Below are 16,955 nucleotides of genomic sequence, written 5' to 3' on the forward strand. Positions count from 1 at the left end.
GTTAAGGGAAGTTATTCGTATAAATAAAATTCTCTATACATAATAATTTATGTTTTATAGGATTATACACTATAACATTTTAAAGCATAAATTATTATATATGAAGAAAAATTGTTACATACGAATCAGCTTCATCAATCATCCTTAGTTACACTAACACTCTCACACTAAAATTTCTAGATATATGGCTCACTCCACATGTTTCTACGCTCTATAATAAGGGTGTGTTTGGGAGTTCATTTGAAATTTCTTATTGACTTTTTGGAAAAACTAAGTAATTCCGTTTTTTTGAAAAAAAAACATTTTTCTTTTGCCTAAAAAGATCTTTACCAAATAATTTTTTTAAACTTATTTACTTTTTAAAAAACTCATAAGTTAACGAGTCATTTTAAAAAGTATTTCGTAAATACTCCCTAAAAAAATGAATCAACTTTTACACTAACACTCTTACATTAAAATTTCTAGATATATGGCTCACTCCACACATTTCTCCGCATAAGGGTGTGTTTGAGAGTTCATTTGAAATTTCTTATTGACTTTTTGGAAAAACTAAGTATTTTTATTTTTTTGAAAAAAAAACATTTTCTATTGCTTAAAGAGATCTTTACCAAATAATTTTTTTAAACTTATTTACTTTAAATAATTTTTTTAAACTTATTTACTTTTTGAAAAACTCATAAGTTAACGAGTCATTTAAAAAAGTACTTCATAAACACTCCCTAAAAAAATAAATCAACATATATATATATATATATATATATATATATATATATATATATATATATATATATATATATATATATATATATATATATATATATATATATATATATATATATATATAAGCTTAGGTTATTCTATTCAAACTAATTATTGTGTTATTGTATGCATAAATATGGGCCAATCATTTTACTTATTTTAAAAAAGTGATTAATACATATTATTGAATTAAATATAATTAAAAAATACCATCTAATTTAACTAAAAGGGTATTTTAGTCAATTAACATAGATTTAATAAAGGAAATTGGCATATTTTAAGGGATCATAGATTCTGTTAATTTTAAAAATCCGATTTTACGAATTATAAAGTTTTTAATTCGGACATTCTGACAGAATTTGTTTGAGTATGTTCAAAAATAACAATATTCTTGAACCATAAAATAATAAAAATATTCTTGAACATATTTCTTGACCATGGCTTTAAAAATTTCTTGTAAAATAACAAAATTCTCGAACCATCAATTGAAGAATTAAAACAAAAAATACATTAATTCTTATAGACTACATGTAACAATTGCTAAAAATTACATTTATTGTTAAAAAATAAAACTAAAAATTTTCAAATCGGGAAAAAAACATCAAAATCTAACAAAATACATTAATTCATTCTAAAAGAATAATGTTGGTAAGAAACACTTTCAATTCCGTTGTCCGTTTTTCAAGCATAAACTTCTTCAAACAACAACTTCTGTGAAAACAAATTCAATTGTAGTTTATAATCCAATAACACATTAGCAAATGATAAATAAAAAACTATATTCCTTTGGAAAAATATACGGACTTTCTAACTGCACAAAAACCAATAACCAAAAATTGTAAAACATGTATAATCAATGAGAAAATATCCATATTCCATTCCAGCAGAATTAAAATTTATGTTTTCATTCCGATAGAATTTGAATTCGAGATTACATTCCGATAAAATTAGAATTGTATAAAATGCACAAACCGATTTAATACGTCTAGAACGTCAAAGGGGCAAGATTAAGTTCATCAATAAATGACCATACATCCTAGTCAAAGTTATCTATCACTCTTGGGACATACACAATTGATTTTGAAGTGCTTTAATATTCCATATGTAGAGTATACAACTTGCTAGTACTAAAAGTTTGAAACCACTATTTGAAGTAAGGACCATTTTTGTATTTCACTCAAAATATAATAATGACTATGATAATGATTACGATGAAGATGAAACAACAAGGTGCATAAGTACTTATCTCCTGTATCACCTAAACTTTAAAATGCAAAGGTTGTACAACACATTGTAAGCAGATAAAGATTCACTTGGAGCAATTGATTTTGAAGTGCTTATCTCCGACGAACTACATGAACTTTAACAAAAAAAATGTTTAATTCTAATTCGTATGTGTTTATCTCAATAAAAACGAAATAATAGATTGGAATGAAACAGAAATCAAAACTACAAAAAAAAAAAAAAACCTCCAACTAGGGTTAATTGGCCGTCAATAGCAACCGGTGATACTTGATGATTGATGAAACGAAGTCCAAATTCTAATTGAGAGAGTGAGATATCGGCAATTGGATTACAAAGTACAATAAAGGATGCATGAAGATGGCAATGGTGCTAACTCTATTGAAGGCGGCTATGCCACTCACTATGGTCTCCGGTAAGTCGATGGGATCGTCGGCAATGGAAGCCAGTTCCGACCTTGGGTACGAAGAAGATTGGTGATGAGGATCGGTGGAAGTGGTGAGACGTTGTAAATCGAGGGGATGGTCGTCGGTGGAAGTTTTTTTTATGGTGGAATTGAGTTTTTGATAGTGAACGGTCGTATATAAGAATGCGAAGAAATTAGGTCAAAGTCAAAATAACTAGCATAATTATAGGAAATATTTGTGGAAGTTATTTATAAAATTACTTTATTATCCTTATTTATTTATTTAACTTTGATTGGCTAATATTTATTCATACAATAACACAATAATTATTTTAAATACCTGAACCTAGCTCTCTCTCTCTCTCTCTCTATATATATATATATATATATATATATATATATATATATATATATATATATATATATAAACAACTTTTATATATTGTTAAATCGTTTTAATCTTTCTAATTTTTGTATAATCTTTTCCTTACAATTTTTTTAGGGAGCTGATAATGTCACGGTTACTTTTGATTCCTCCACATACTTTTAAAGACAATGGACAATTATGCCCTTCTAAGCAATTCATTTGTAATAAATAAAAAAGCATAAATTAACCCGCTGCTTTCTTCTTTCCTTCCTTTTCTTCATATACGTCTTTTGCACCACCAAATGAATCGTTGTTAGGAATCTATTGTTTCATATGAGTAATCAATAAGCTTCGATAATAATCAATAAGCTTTGCTGAATCGATAGAACATTGTATTTAACTTAATATTTGATGAGGGGCCAAAGACCTATAATGAAGATGACGAATAGACCCTAGAAGGTGTAATAACCGGCAGTAGAAAACTCGAGGGTTGTGAACGACATCGGTGTGGGGTGTACACACAGGTGCCATTTTCTCACTCTAGAGAAACAGTCATCTTTGATTGATTCCATGCTCATCTAAAAGTCTCTCCCACCACTGTCCCCGTCATCTTCAAAAAACCCTCCTACCCCGTCGTCATCTCAGAAGATGAAAAATCAAAGAACTCTTTAACCAATCAAATCTTCAACTCTTCTGCATCAAATCTTGAAAACGTAGAACCCCATGGACCAACAAATCAAATTTTGAAAGTAGTTTTGATTTTTGTAATTATAAGTAGTTTTTTTTAAGACTGCATTGTCGATTTTGCTGGTGATCTTAAATTGGTTTTGCAGTTGATTTTCGAACTTACAAGTGAGGCGGGTTTCTTGAAATGGTTGTCGATTTTCACAGGTGACGGACAGGGAGCGGTTTCTGGCGAGGGTGTGGTGGGTTTCTTGAAATTGTTGTCGATTTTCACAGGTGCCGGAGAGGGAGTGGTTTCCGGCAAGGGAGTGGGTGTGGGTTGAAGGTCTCCGACGAGGGTGTTGAAGAAAGGTGAGCGTGAGTTTGTTTGAGGGAGATAAGCCTAAAGGGTGGGTTAATTTACCTTTTTTATTTGTTACAAAAGAATTACACAAAAGGGTATAATTGTCCATTGACTTAAAAATTATGTGGATGAATAAAAAGTATCAGTGGAACTATCAGCGCCCATTTTTTTATGTTTTAATTAACTGTTTTACTTGTTTGTTTTCAAGCTTTCTTTAAAGTTCTATAACGTTTCAAATTTTTTACTTATGTTTTTTTTTTTTATGTTCAACATATCATGTTGCATTTTTTTTATAACATTCCTAAGAAGAAACGAAACCGAAACGGATACATAAATCTTACCAGTTTAATTAACGGAAACTAAAAAAAAATCAATTTGAAATCCGAAAATCAGTACATTGTATCCATTAGGAATTTTGACAATTCGATTTTTTAAACATTTGGTTTTAAATTCGTCTATATAAGATGTGATTGTTTTTTTAAAACCAAACTTATTCCAATCAAAAAATAACTGTAAAAAATATTTTTTAAAAACTTGAAAAAAAAGAAGAAAAATAATTGATTTATTAAATATATAATAAAAATACGATTTTAGTAATAAGATAAACTTAAATAATTTAAATTAATCGATTTAATATATAGAGTAAATTACACGAATCGTCCCTTGTGCAGGTGCCAAAATGCACGTTTAGTCCCTATTTTTAAAAATTAACTCGGATCGTCCCTCGTTTGGTTAAAAGTTGCACGTCTCATTCCTCGTTAGTTTAAATTAACACGCTTAATCCCTCGCGAGACATGAAATGACTAAAATACCCTTTTCAATTTTATTTTTCATTTATTTTTAACATTTTTGATTAATTTTAATTATTAAAATATATTTTAATTAAAATTGTGGGTCCATCTACCTTTAAACCACCGGAAATGTTCACACCCACCCCTTATCTTCCTCTCCACCAGTATGTTCTTCCGCTTACCTTAGATCATACTCAATACTACGATCATCTTCTCCGACCACCCTGATTTGCACCTTCTTTGGTTCCAGAAAATGCAAATAAAAAAAATTAAAATCTGAAACCTATAACCCAAATGATTCTAGAAATCTCAAAATCGTTTTAGAAATCAAACTCAAATGAAAATCAACATGAAATCCAAATAGTTCCAAAAATAAAAAATGGTGGTTGATCTTTTTGAAAACCTAAAATACACACACAGTGCTAGTCAATTAAAAATATGAAACCTGTAATCCTTTCACTGTGTGTTTCTAATCGGAGAACATAGAGAATTAGGGCAAACTCATTTTGGTTAAATTCTAAACCCAAAATCAATTTGCTCATATCTAATAAGAAAAAACATAGCCACTCAATCAGAGTTTGAATCTAGGTTTACTATGGTGGATTATTTTGAATGAAGAAAACATAAATCGAATCCCCTATCAGAAATCAAAACATAACCCCTTGCATCTTTCGGAAAATCAACTAATATCGGGGAAATCTTTCATCTGGAGCCTTGAAGAAGAAAATCGATGATAACTAAGATCTAAAACTCGATTTTCAGAAAGAAAGAGCAGGAGAGATGATTTCAGAAAATTGTTTTTTTGGTGATTGGGATTTTTTCTTCAGGGATTTCAGGTTTATAGTAGCAGATGGAGGTGGCTAGTGCTCGAGGTGGCTGGTTGTTGAAGGTGGCTACTAACCAGAGGTGCGCAGGTGGAGTGATTTATCCTTATCACATTTTCGTCCAAGTCTGTCAATTTTTTCTTCTTTCTGTCTAGGTTCGCTAACATGTTGGAGACGATAGTGAAAGAGCGACGTAATGGAGTCGGAGAAGTAGTGAGAGACGGAAGAGATGATCGGTGTCGGAGCACGCCGGAGCAGAGAGAGGATCAAGAGATTCAGTTCCACCATTTTTCTTTCAAGAGGGTCGGGGAAGAAAGTAAACAAGGGAAACGGAAACGGAAGGGGGAGGTAAAGGGGAGCAGTGGGTTTAAGGAGAGTTTTTTTTTTTTCTTTTTCTATTTTGAATTTAAAAATAAATTAATTAATAAGAGAAAATTAGAAAATAAATTATTAAGGATAAAATAGTCTTTTTATGTATTCAGGGATGAAGTCTGCAAGTTTTAAACAAACGAGGGACGGTCCGAGTTAATTTTCGAAAATAGGGACTGAACATGCATTTTGGCACCTGCACGAGGGACGATTCGTGTAATTTACTCATATATATATATATATATATATATATATATATATATATATATATATATAATAATAATAATAATAATAATAATAATAATAATAATAAATGAAAAAAAAACATAACAGGGATTATGACTGATATGACTAGTTCTTTATTTTTATTTTTATTTTTTTAAGGACCCTTTTATGGAATTAAGTATAAAGGGTTTGACATCTTTAAAAAACATTTTGGCGGTTGAATCAAGGGTTGTTAAAATCCCGATTTAACCTACAAGTCAAACACGACCTCGATCACACTACAATCCCGATCTAACCTCATTAGTTTTGTCATATAGTCGAATCTAAAAACCCGTCTATTCAAGTTAAAATCGAACATCGTAAGTTGCAAGAAGTTTTGTAAAACATCAACATTTCACAAATACATTTTGAATTAAGCAAAAACACACTTATAATAATCTCTTTGTGATCTTATGTCTTTAGTTTACATAATCAAAATGATTTTTTTTCTAATTAAGATGTTTTATTTTTAATTTTTACGATTTGTAGCAAAAAAATTTATGTTTCATAAATAAGACGTTAAAATTGATTCCATTATAGACGTCTTGCAATCAAATTTGAATATGAGTTCATTTTGGTATGATTTTTCAATTTTATCCGATCTTATAATTGCAAAACGAAAAACAACTTTAAATAAGATCTCATCTTGACAACGTTAGGTTGAGGCCTTCCCAATAAATAAAAAAAAAATTATAAATAAAAAATTATAAAAAAATGCCAAAATTTCATAAGTGGTCCCTGTGGTTTACAGAATGTCGTACTTTAAGGACTTCCTAGCAAAAAGTTACGCGACTGGTCCCTGTGGTTTGTAAAATTACATGAAAGGTTATCGTGCAATTAAATCTAACTTTTCAGCTGTTAGCTTTTTATGAAAAAGACTATTTTGCTTTTGTACTAATATTGCAATACATTACAAACCTCAAGGACCATTTGTGTAATTTTCTAAATTTGAAATATATTATATATATATATATATATATATATATATATATATATATATATATATATATATATATATATATATATATATATATATATATAATTTCAACAATTTGATAATTTTTTTATTGTTTTCACATTTTTTTTCTATTTCTTTTTATAATTTTAGTTATTTATGGTTTTTTAATATTTTTATTTATTTTTATTCAAGTAAATAAACTTAAATTCGATAAATCATGTCGAAATTATTTTTTAAATTTTTTTTCTTATTTATGAATTGAAGCGTTAATATTTTTTTTAGTTATTTTACTTGGATGATCCATAGTTAATATCGTTAGTAATTTTATGTTTGTATTTATCATTATCATTATTTCACATTTTGTTTTCTGTTTTTGTTATAATTTTAATTATTTATTATTCTTCTATTGTTTTAGTTGTTTTGATTCAAGTAATGAAAAGTAATAAAACAAAAAACAAAAACTCAAACACCAAATTCTAATATATACTTGAATATATTAATACATTTTACATTTTCATATTTTTTTTTGGCTTTTTTTCGTATTTTTTTTAGTTTTGTAGTATTATTTAAAAAAAATTTCATATTATTTTTTAATTATTTCCTATTTTTATTTTTTTCGTTTTTTCGTTTTATTTTTCATCAACTTGATAACTTTTTTTTTGACCTTTTCCAAAAAGTGTAATATGTATGAATATATTATAGTATATTACAATTTTGGTGTTGAATTTTTTTGGTTTTCTATTTTTTTTTTTTAATTTTGGTTATATATGGTTTTTGTAAATTTTTTTATTTTGATTCGCATAAATAAAATACTTATATTTACAAATATAAATAAAGAAAATAAACATAACTCTTTTTATTTACACAAATCAGAATAAAAAAAATTTACAAAAACCCTAAATAACCATAATTAATAAAAAAATGAGAAAAAATAAAAAATATGAAAAATATAAAATGTATTAATATATTAGAGTATAGTACAACTTTGGTGTTTGAATTTTTGTTTTTTTGTTTTTTTATTTTTCATTACTTGAATCAAAATAAGTAAAAACAATAAAAGAATAATAAATAACTAAATATATAAAAAAATTGAAAACAAAAGGTGAAATAAAGATAATGATAAATGCAAACATAAAGTTGCTAACGATATTAACTATCGAGCATCAAAGTAAAAATAAATAAATAAAAAAAATCAACCGTAACAACATAAAATTAAAAAAAACATTAATGCTTCATTTCACAGTTAAGAAAAAAAATGTTTCGATATGGTTTATGTTTATTTATTTGAATCAAAATAAATAAAAACATTAAAAAACCATAAATAACTAAAATTATAAAATATATATATATATATATATATATATATATATATATATATATATATATATATATATATATATATATATATATATATATGAATGAGTTCTATGATCCTTGAGGTTTGTAGTGTATTGCAAAATTAGTACAAGGGCAAAATAGTATTTTTCATTAAAATCTAACAACTGAAAATATAAATTTAACAGCATGATGACCTTTCATGTAATTTTATAAACCACAGGGACCAATCACATGACTTTTTGCTAGGAGGTCAATATCTGTAAACCACAGACCTGATCGTGAAATTTTGTAGGAAAAAATTAGCATTTGAGGTCGAGACAAAACCCAAATTCAACGGCTACAATCTCGTTTTCTCTGCGCTCACCAGAATCATAAGACCGACGACAAGATCGGACCAAATTGAGACCCACATTTCTATTTTCGGTAACCATTTTTACAGAATCTGAAATATTCATCGTCAATCCATCCTCTTGGTCAATATAAGATCAGCGATTTTTTCAAATCGGCTTTTGATTCTTTCCAAATCAGGTAAGAATCCACAGAGTTGGAAAAAGGTTTCCTCATTCAGAAACACCCTCAAAATTTCACTATCCCCCATTGTTTCCCTAATCCTCTCTGTTTTCCTCGATTTTCACTGTTGAATCTATAATATTTACTCCAATCGTTTCAAGATTCAAAGCTCCAATTTCGAGCTATTGGAAAAGAGCCCTTTGATTTGAGGTTATCCATTGGGGTCTTTTTGTCGAAAGGGCATTAGGGTTTTGCTCTTTTGTGTTTCTGAATACAGAAATTGACAATCATCGTTTACCTAAACTTTTTTTTTTTTGTTTTTTTCATTCATTTTTTCTTGTATATATATTGTGTATTACGTATCGATCGTTTGGAGATCTGAAAATCATCGAACTCCATTTTGATTGTGTAAATATTATATGTTAAATATTATTGATTAAAATTATTAAAAAAAAAAAAGATAGAAAGAAGGTAGAAGCGGGTGAAATTCATACAATGTCAGTTGCTGACGTTGCTTTGAGTCCAATTCACAAAAGATCCGGCTCCGTTTGTTCCCGGAGCAGTGAATCCATCGTGATTTACTTGACAGTTGCAGGTTCTGTGATTCCGATGCGAATTATGGAATCCGATTCCATTGCCACAGTCAAACTAAGGATTCAAACATGTAAAGGGTTTATAGTGAAGAAACAGAAGCTAGTTTTTGGAGGGAGAGAATTATCAAGAAACAATTCTCTCCTGAAAGATTACGGTGTTTCTAGCGGTGATGTTCTTCATCTGATTCTTAGGGTTTCTAATCTTCTTGTGATAACGGTTGAAACCGCTGTTGGGAAAGCATTCGAGTTTGAGGTTGATAGATTTAGAAACGTGAAGTACTTGAAACAACTTGTGGAAGAAAAAGCTAAAGAAATTGGATTCATTAATGGCGAAGATCTGAAGATTCTTTGTAACGGTGAGAAGCTCGATGATCACAAGCTGATTGATGATATCTGTAAGAATCACGATGCTGTGATTCATTTAGTTGTTCAAAAATCATCTTCACCCGAAAGAAATCACGAGAAAGACGAGCAGAAAACGAATCCCAAGAAACCACCAGATATTGATTCTCCATTACAACCAATTACCGTGAATCCCGATTCAAAATTATCCCCCGATATATCTAATATGATAGATTCAGCAACCGAAGGACTTCAGAAAGGGAAAAAACCGATCAGATCATCAGAAGGCACAGGAGGGACTTACTTTATGCAACATCCATCCGGGAACAGATACGTCGCTGTTTTCAAGCCGATAGATGAAGAACCAATGGCGATTAATAACCCTCAAGGGCTACCTGTGACCTCCAATGGTGAAGGGTTGAAAAGTGGCACGAAAGTTGGTGAAGGCGCTTTGCGGGAGGTGGCGGCATACATACTGGACCACCACCCGAGGAGGAGCGGTTTTGCCGGTGTACCTCCGACAGTGATGGCAAAGTGCTTAAACGGAGAATTTAATCATCCGGAGGGTTATGATGGTGGAGCGAAAAACATTAAGGTTGGATCTTTACAAATGTTTATGAAAAATTGTGGAAGTTGTGAGGATATGGGTCCTCGGGATTTTCCGGTGGAGGAGGTTCATAAGATTGCAGTGTTTGATATAAGAACCGCTAATGCCGATAGACATGCGGGAAACATTTTATTGAACCGTGAAGGTGACCGTGTTGTTCTTATCCCTATTGATCATGGCTACTGCTTACCCGAAAACGTAAGTATCAGTGTTTGGGTTTGAGACAGGACTGGACTGAATAGAACTAAGTGGCGTAGTGTTTGGGTTTGAGATGGACTGAACAGAACTAAGTGGCGTAGGTATAAAATGTGATAATCAATGCACATTACCTACCATGTTGATTGTGGGACCTACCTTTGTGGACATTGTGATTTAGGTGTTGTTTATACTTTTTTTCAGTTTGAAGATTGCACGTTTGATTGGCTCTATTGGCCACAAGCGCGGGAAGCGTTCTCAAATGAAACCCTAGACTACATAAAATCACTAGATGCGGAGCAAGATCTAGCCCTCTTGAGCTCAAATGGGTGGGACCTATCACGCGAGTGTGCACGCACCCTACGCATCTCCACCATGCTTCTGAAAGAAGGTGCAGCTAGAGGATTGTGTCCTTACGCGATAGGGCGTATTCTATGTAGAGAAACACTAAACAAGGAATCCGTAATTGAGAAAATTGTTCAGAAAGCTCACAAGATGACATTCCCTGGAACAAACGAAGCCGACTTCCTTAAAACCGTTTGGAACCTTCTGGATTTTGAGCTGAATAAGGTTTCAGAGATGTTTATGTGAGGTCTTAAGGGGTTTGTGTAGTTTGTATATGTATATTATTATGTACACGATGTAAAGGTGTGGATGACTAACTTTGTCGTCCAAGAGTGATGACATTTTTAACAAGTATCAACGCTATCTAAATACAGAATTCTAAGGTTATATAAATAAACTTTTCGCTTTTAGATTAATTTAATATTTGTTACATTCAACAATGTTTTTGTAAAAGTTCCAACATGAGTCAATATTTCAAACCGACTAAAGGTTATTGTGTACCGGGATATTCTTGATAAGTGAATGAGCAGAATTTTTTCGAGCTTATTCTTTTCTGTTTTGGCTAGAATAATCAACTTATTGAGATGGTTATTGGCTGAGTTATAGTGCCCTAAACTGGGGTATATTGCAGTTTTTTTCGTCATATTTGGACAGCTATGACTCCTGCATACGAGCTTGGAATGAGCTGATTTTTTTTCATGCTTATTTTTCTGTATTTTGGCCATATTTTAGTCTCCGGAATCAACTAATTTGACTAACTATTTGCTGAGTTATAGTGCCCTATACAGGGGATTATATTGCTGTTTTTTTTTCAGTATTTTAAGTTTGCATAGTTTTTTTCGTCATCCTTGGAGAGCCATAACTTACTCATACGAACTCATTCTTTTTCATGCTTATTCTTCTCTGTATTGGCTACAATTTAGGCTAAAGAATCAACTTAATTGGATAAGTTTTGCTTGAGTTACAAAGCTTCAAACATACCTGGCTGGTGTCCTTAAAAAATCGGTACTTATGGGAAATGGTACTGCTACCAATACTAGCAATACTGATATTCCATATTCGGTACCTATAAGTTAGTTATTTCGTTTTTCGGTACTTTCGGTCTGGTACCGATCATTGACCATTAGGAGCAAAGTTATTAAATGATAATGACCTATAGTTTCTTTGTTTTGAAAATTGACCATATGATCTCTGGAGTGGGCCAGATTAGAGTATCAATATTGTTTCGGACTATGGATGAGACAATACATAAAGATTTACCGAAATATAACATGTCAGATTGAGGTGCATTTCGGACTTAACATCGTTCATACCGAGATATCCATTTTGGATTATTGAAAATGAATTCATATAATCATATAATTAGATAATTAAAGGCTATATTTGTGTGGAGGATAGTGAGAGCGACAGTTTGAAATGGTTACGAAACTGCCGGTTTTTTGGTAGTTTTGAGACAAAAGAGTTATCTTCTAATTAGGGATGTCAACGGGGACAAACAGGACGGGGAGTGCATTCCCCGCCCCCGCCCCCGAAATGTTCAGTCTTCCTACCCCCGCCCCCACCCCCGAATCCCCTTTCTTACCCCCGCGCCCCACCCCCATTCCCCCGCCCCCATGGGAACGGGGTCCCACGGGACTTTTTGACATCCGGGTCATTCTCGTTTTTCTATGGTACACCACAAGATCATAACATTCTTTCATTCTCTATTCTTGTTCTTGATGAACATTGAGTTTTATCCTAAATAAGGATTTCGAGAGTACCATTTAAATACTTTAATCTGAAAATGTAATTCACGATTCTTAGTTTTCTAAGTATTCTAAACATCCTGATTTTCTAACAATAAAGATAACATAATTCCTACAAAGTTTCCAATTTCAAGGCCTGCAACTCACATTGGAAACTTGTAACTACTCGCTTAAGAAAAAAAATTCCAACGTCCTCTAGTGGTGCAAACAGTGTGGAGACAAGAACTCCATAATCCTTGTACCCATATTTTGACATCGCGTGTGCAAACTGCTGTACATAATTCTCTACAATCACAGAGCATCAGCACTGACTTTTTTAGGATGCACTCCTAAGTAATCTGCATTAATTGTCTATAGAGTTCAACTTTTTCAGCCAGCCTCAAATTGGTTCCCAAATCGCTATTGGCATCCATCTCTTCCTAGGAAGAAAATCGCATAAGACCTCAAATTTAAAATATTTTTAAGCTGGTCAAAATTTTAAATGAATATGATTACATACATACATGACAGAGTGCCAACACAAATGTGTGTATTCACGTATCGCTCGACTTAAAAAAGAATAAAAGCGATATGAGCATATTGCTTTACATCATAATGTGTGATATTGAATTCTAAGTGAATTTAAAAAACAAAATCCAAAAACATGGTCAATCAAGATTATATAAACAAAAGGCAACATGTTTGACCTAAAAAATAGGTAAAAAAAACACCATTTTTAAGACGATAGATACTCAACTGTAGACTCTAGTCTCCAGCTTCTGATTACTTATCCACCATTGATGAATCCCATGAGCTTCCTTGAAATCAACAGCAGGAGTCAAATTAATGGTCAGATTCGCTGAAGGAAGAAGATGAAGTGGTTCATGAGACTCTTTCCCAATCGCATTCAAAAAAACACCAGAAATAGAATGCTGAGTTGCCAGCTTTTCAATCCCACCAGCTCCTATCTCCTCCATCTTTTTCCTATGTTCAAAATACCCAATATACTCTGAACAAATATGATCCCCTGGATTCACATACAAACACGGGACCCACCCCGCCAATGCAAGAAACAAATCTTCTGGCGTATTATTGTTTCTTTGTTGATTCGCATTCCTGATCTGTGCAGCAACAGCAAGTCCAGCTGTCAAGAAACTGCTAGCAATCCGAATCCCATGTTTCAGATTTTGATCTTTAATATTCTCAAGTGGGGCCGAAAAGAATGGTGGATTGAAAAGATACGAATCAAGCAAGATCCCGGATTTTGCCATTTTCTTTCCCGCAAGTAAAGCCATTGCAGATCCTAATGAATGACCGGTCAACCATATGTTTGACTTTGATGTTTGACCGGATACTAAGTTTTTGACTGCTTGCATGGCGATTTCAAACCTTGATGTTTGATGTAATCCGTTTTTAATGATGTGGATGTCGAGTTCTAAGTCTCGTGAAAAGGCATTGCCTTTTGTTAATGTGCCACGAAACGCGATGATGTAAGATGGGGTTGATTCTGAAATTGGATTTTTGAATTTGTAGATAGCACCGAAGATGCATGAGTCAGCATCGTCAATGAGTTGACTGTGTAAGTCAAAGTTGAAAAACTGCCACCATGGCGGTGCAAGTGGCGGCTGGCGGTTTTCCTGGCGGTCTCGTTCTATGATATATACGCCTTGAACTAAACATGCTGCAACAGATCTTCGGTGATCCGGATTAGTCCTGCATGACATGACATGACAGAACAGGTTATACTGTGTTTGAACCTAGACTAATGTGGGGCAAACTCGTAATTTTGTGTCCCACCAAAAAAGGTGGAAGGGGGACCAAAGCAATAATTAAGAAAAGAAAGGTAAAAAGTTACCAGTCAATGGTAGTGAGGTGTAAGGGACCTGAAAGCTCGAAAATTTCTCTTTCTGAAATAGCATCCAAGTTCTTTGTGGTGGAACCTTGGTTCTCAATTTTACTGAGTTAGAAACGAAGAAAACAATTAAGCATCTGTTGAATCAAATTAAATAATTACATAAAATGCATTTTCTCTGAAATCGAATTCAAAATCTGGGAATTAGTAATGAAGTCTCTGGTCCTCCGTACTTAAATGAAGAACAAAGCAGCAGCCTATAAAGGTATGCATCAAGGGTTGTAATGCATGATTCACTGGTGCATTCAAGCATCAATGAAAGAGGAAGACAACCATTAGTGAGTAGTTAGAAGATCAAGAGTGATTGGATCCAATCAACCAGGTACTAATTTACTTTCCCCAAATTGAAACCAATTTAGGACCATCTGAGTATTTTACAAATTTGTTTCATCAAGCACGCTTTGTTTAACTACAATCCTGGTGAATTGTGGATATAACCTAGATCAAACAATTAAAAATTCTATTCCGAAGTTGTAACGTCTGTGAAAACTGAGATCGTCTATAAATTTGTTCATTTCACATCAACTTCCGTTTGAAAACCCCAACATAGAACAAATAAATAAATAAATAAATAATAATTCATGTGATCTCATCAAAACCCAAGGACAATGCAGTAATTAGGTTTAAGGAAAATGGAAAAGGAATCGAATCGAGATTAAACGAAATAAAAATTACCGTCTTTCTATGTATAATAGATAAAGTCAAACAAAATGTACCTAAGACTCATGAGGAAGATCTGCGAGGAAGTTGCAAAAAAACCCCTGTGATTACTTTGATGAAATAAGATCCGTTTGAATCGATTTCAAATTTCAATATGCCAATCGATTTCCGAGCGATGAAAAAAGGATGATGGAGATAGACGTCGTTTTGAATCGGTTTGTATGGGTGTCGAGTGGCCAGTTACCTGTAACTTACTACCCGCAAAGAATGGCGTACTGGTTCATTACTACTCCATTTTTTAAATGACAATAATTAATATACATATATTTAATTTACATCGTTACGATAGTGACATTTACGTCTTGTTCCCGAGTTTTTTCGTAAATTCATTAAAGGAAAAGGAAGAAAAATTTTGACAGAAAAAAAGGGAGGTGAAGGAAAATATTAATTATTTTGTGTTCCCGAGTTCGGAGGAAATGAAAGGAAAATTTTAAGTTTTGTGTTCCCGAGTTAGGAGGAAAAAGAAAATAAAACTTGAAATTTTCCTTCCCCTCACTTTCTTCCCAAATCCGTCCAATTTGGGAGGAAAATTTGGAAGAAAAATATGACTCCAAAATCCTTCCCCTCCCCTCACTTTCCTTCCATTAATGAAACTTGAGAACACAGTTTTCCTTCGCCATCCCTCACTTTCCCTCCGTATCCTCCCATTTCTCTCCGTAAGTAGAACTCGGGAACAAGGCGTAGGTTAATTTCATAAAAGCTAATAAGTTTTATAATTTTTTGGTTAAAATCAATTACAATTAGGGGTGACAAATCTGGTCATCTTGTTATTTTTTTTGTCTGACATGACATGATACGACAAAGTTTAAGTAACATGAACATGACACGATGTCATATTTTTTTAACTAAAACGAAAACGAACGATTAAAAACGACAAAGACGACACAACACGACAAAGATAAAATAATATAAAAAATAGTTTATTTAATTAATACTTAATCATATATAACACGACAAACACGAAAAACATGACATACAATTGCTAAATCGTGTCAATTTTGTTTCAAATTTTGAACATAAACATAACACGACACGACGTCATATTTTTTTTTACACTTGACACGAACACGATATGAACACAAATTCGAATTTCAGTTTCGTCTCAATTTCGTTTCGTATCGTGTCATCAATTGTCACCCCTAATTACAACCTTCATTTTTTACGTTTTGCTCAATTAACCACTTTACATTACAATAATTAATATTATGTAGTTTACATTACAATAATTAATATTATGTTGTTTTTGACGGCGGAAAATAGACATTCGATTGTATTTGTGCGATGAAGATGGAGGTTTAATTATAGATTTAATTTATCCATAAACCATATGTATGGTGAAATTCTCGTAGCTCGTGATAAAAAACATCATATCGGGACACATGTGATAAAAACATCATAATAGGGAACATGTGTTGCATTTAGAAGATCTTATTTTTCATGTTTTATAGATCTAAATTACTTAGAGTATAATTATATCTGATGGAATTACGATTCTGATATAGGCAAGTAAAATATAAAACGGTTGTTTAAGATGATAACCCAACACACCATTACATTTACACCGCTTAAACTTGTATTACCCACATTTGGAACCCATTAATAATCTGGGACGGAATGTCTGCCATAAGGGGCCATAGCCATCCCACTTTCTCATTGGTGTGT

General features: G+C 32.1%; 2 protein-coding genes across 3 annotated transcripts; one reads left to right on the forward strand and one right to left on the reverse strand.

The window, feature by feature from the left end:
* The first annotated feature begins 8,620 nt into the window (after positions 1 to 8,620).
* Positions 8,621 to 11,353, forward strand: LOC111918800 (phosphatidylinositol 4-kinase gamma 2). Of its 2 annotated transcripts, none has more exons than XR_002859341.3 (2): positions 8,621 to 10,696; positions 10,797 to 10,935. XR_002859341.3 is itself a non-coding variant. In XM_023914426.3 (2 exons), the coding sequence occupies exons 1-2, from the start codon at positions 9,351 to 9,353 to the stop codon at positions 11,181 to 11,183; spliced, it is 1,632 nt and encodes a 543-aa protein (XP_023770194.1). In that variant the 5' UTR covers positions 8,624 to 9,350; the 3' UTR covers positions 11,184 to 11,353. The 2 variants fall into 2 exon arrangements, 1 of the variants encoding a protein (XP_023770194.1); XM_023914426.3 differs by having other exon boundaries at positions 8,624 to 10,595; positions 10,797 to 11,353.
* Positions 11,354 to 13,191: 1,838 nt separating this feature from the next.
* LOC111918799 (GDSL esterase/lipase At4g10955) lies at positions 13,192 to 15,526 on the reverse strand. The gene is made up of 3 exons (XM_023914425.3): positions 15,290 to 15,526; positions 14,517 to 14,618; positions 13,192 to 14,374 (listed from the first exon to the last, which is right to left on the reverse strand). The coding sequence occupies exons 1-3, from the start codon at positions 15,298 to 15,300 to the stop codon at positions 13,414 to 13,416; spliced, it is 1,074 nt and encodes a 357-aa protein (XP_023770193.1). The 5' UTR covers positions 15,301 to 15,526; the 3' UTR covers positions 13,192 to 13,413.
* Positions 15,527 to 16,955: the final 1,429 nt, after the last annotated feature.

This window comes from Lactuca sativa, chromosome 6, assembly GCF_002870075.4.
Source record: "Lactuca sativa cultivar Salinas chromosome 6, Lsat_Salinas_v11, whole genome shotgun sequence".
In the NCBI taxonomy this organism is placed as follows: Eukaryota; Viridiplantae; Streptophyta; class Magnoliopsida; order Asterales; family Asteraceae; genus Lactuca; species Lactuca sativa.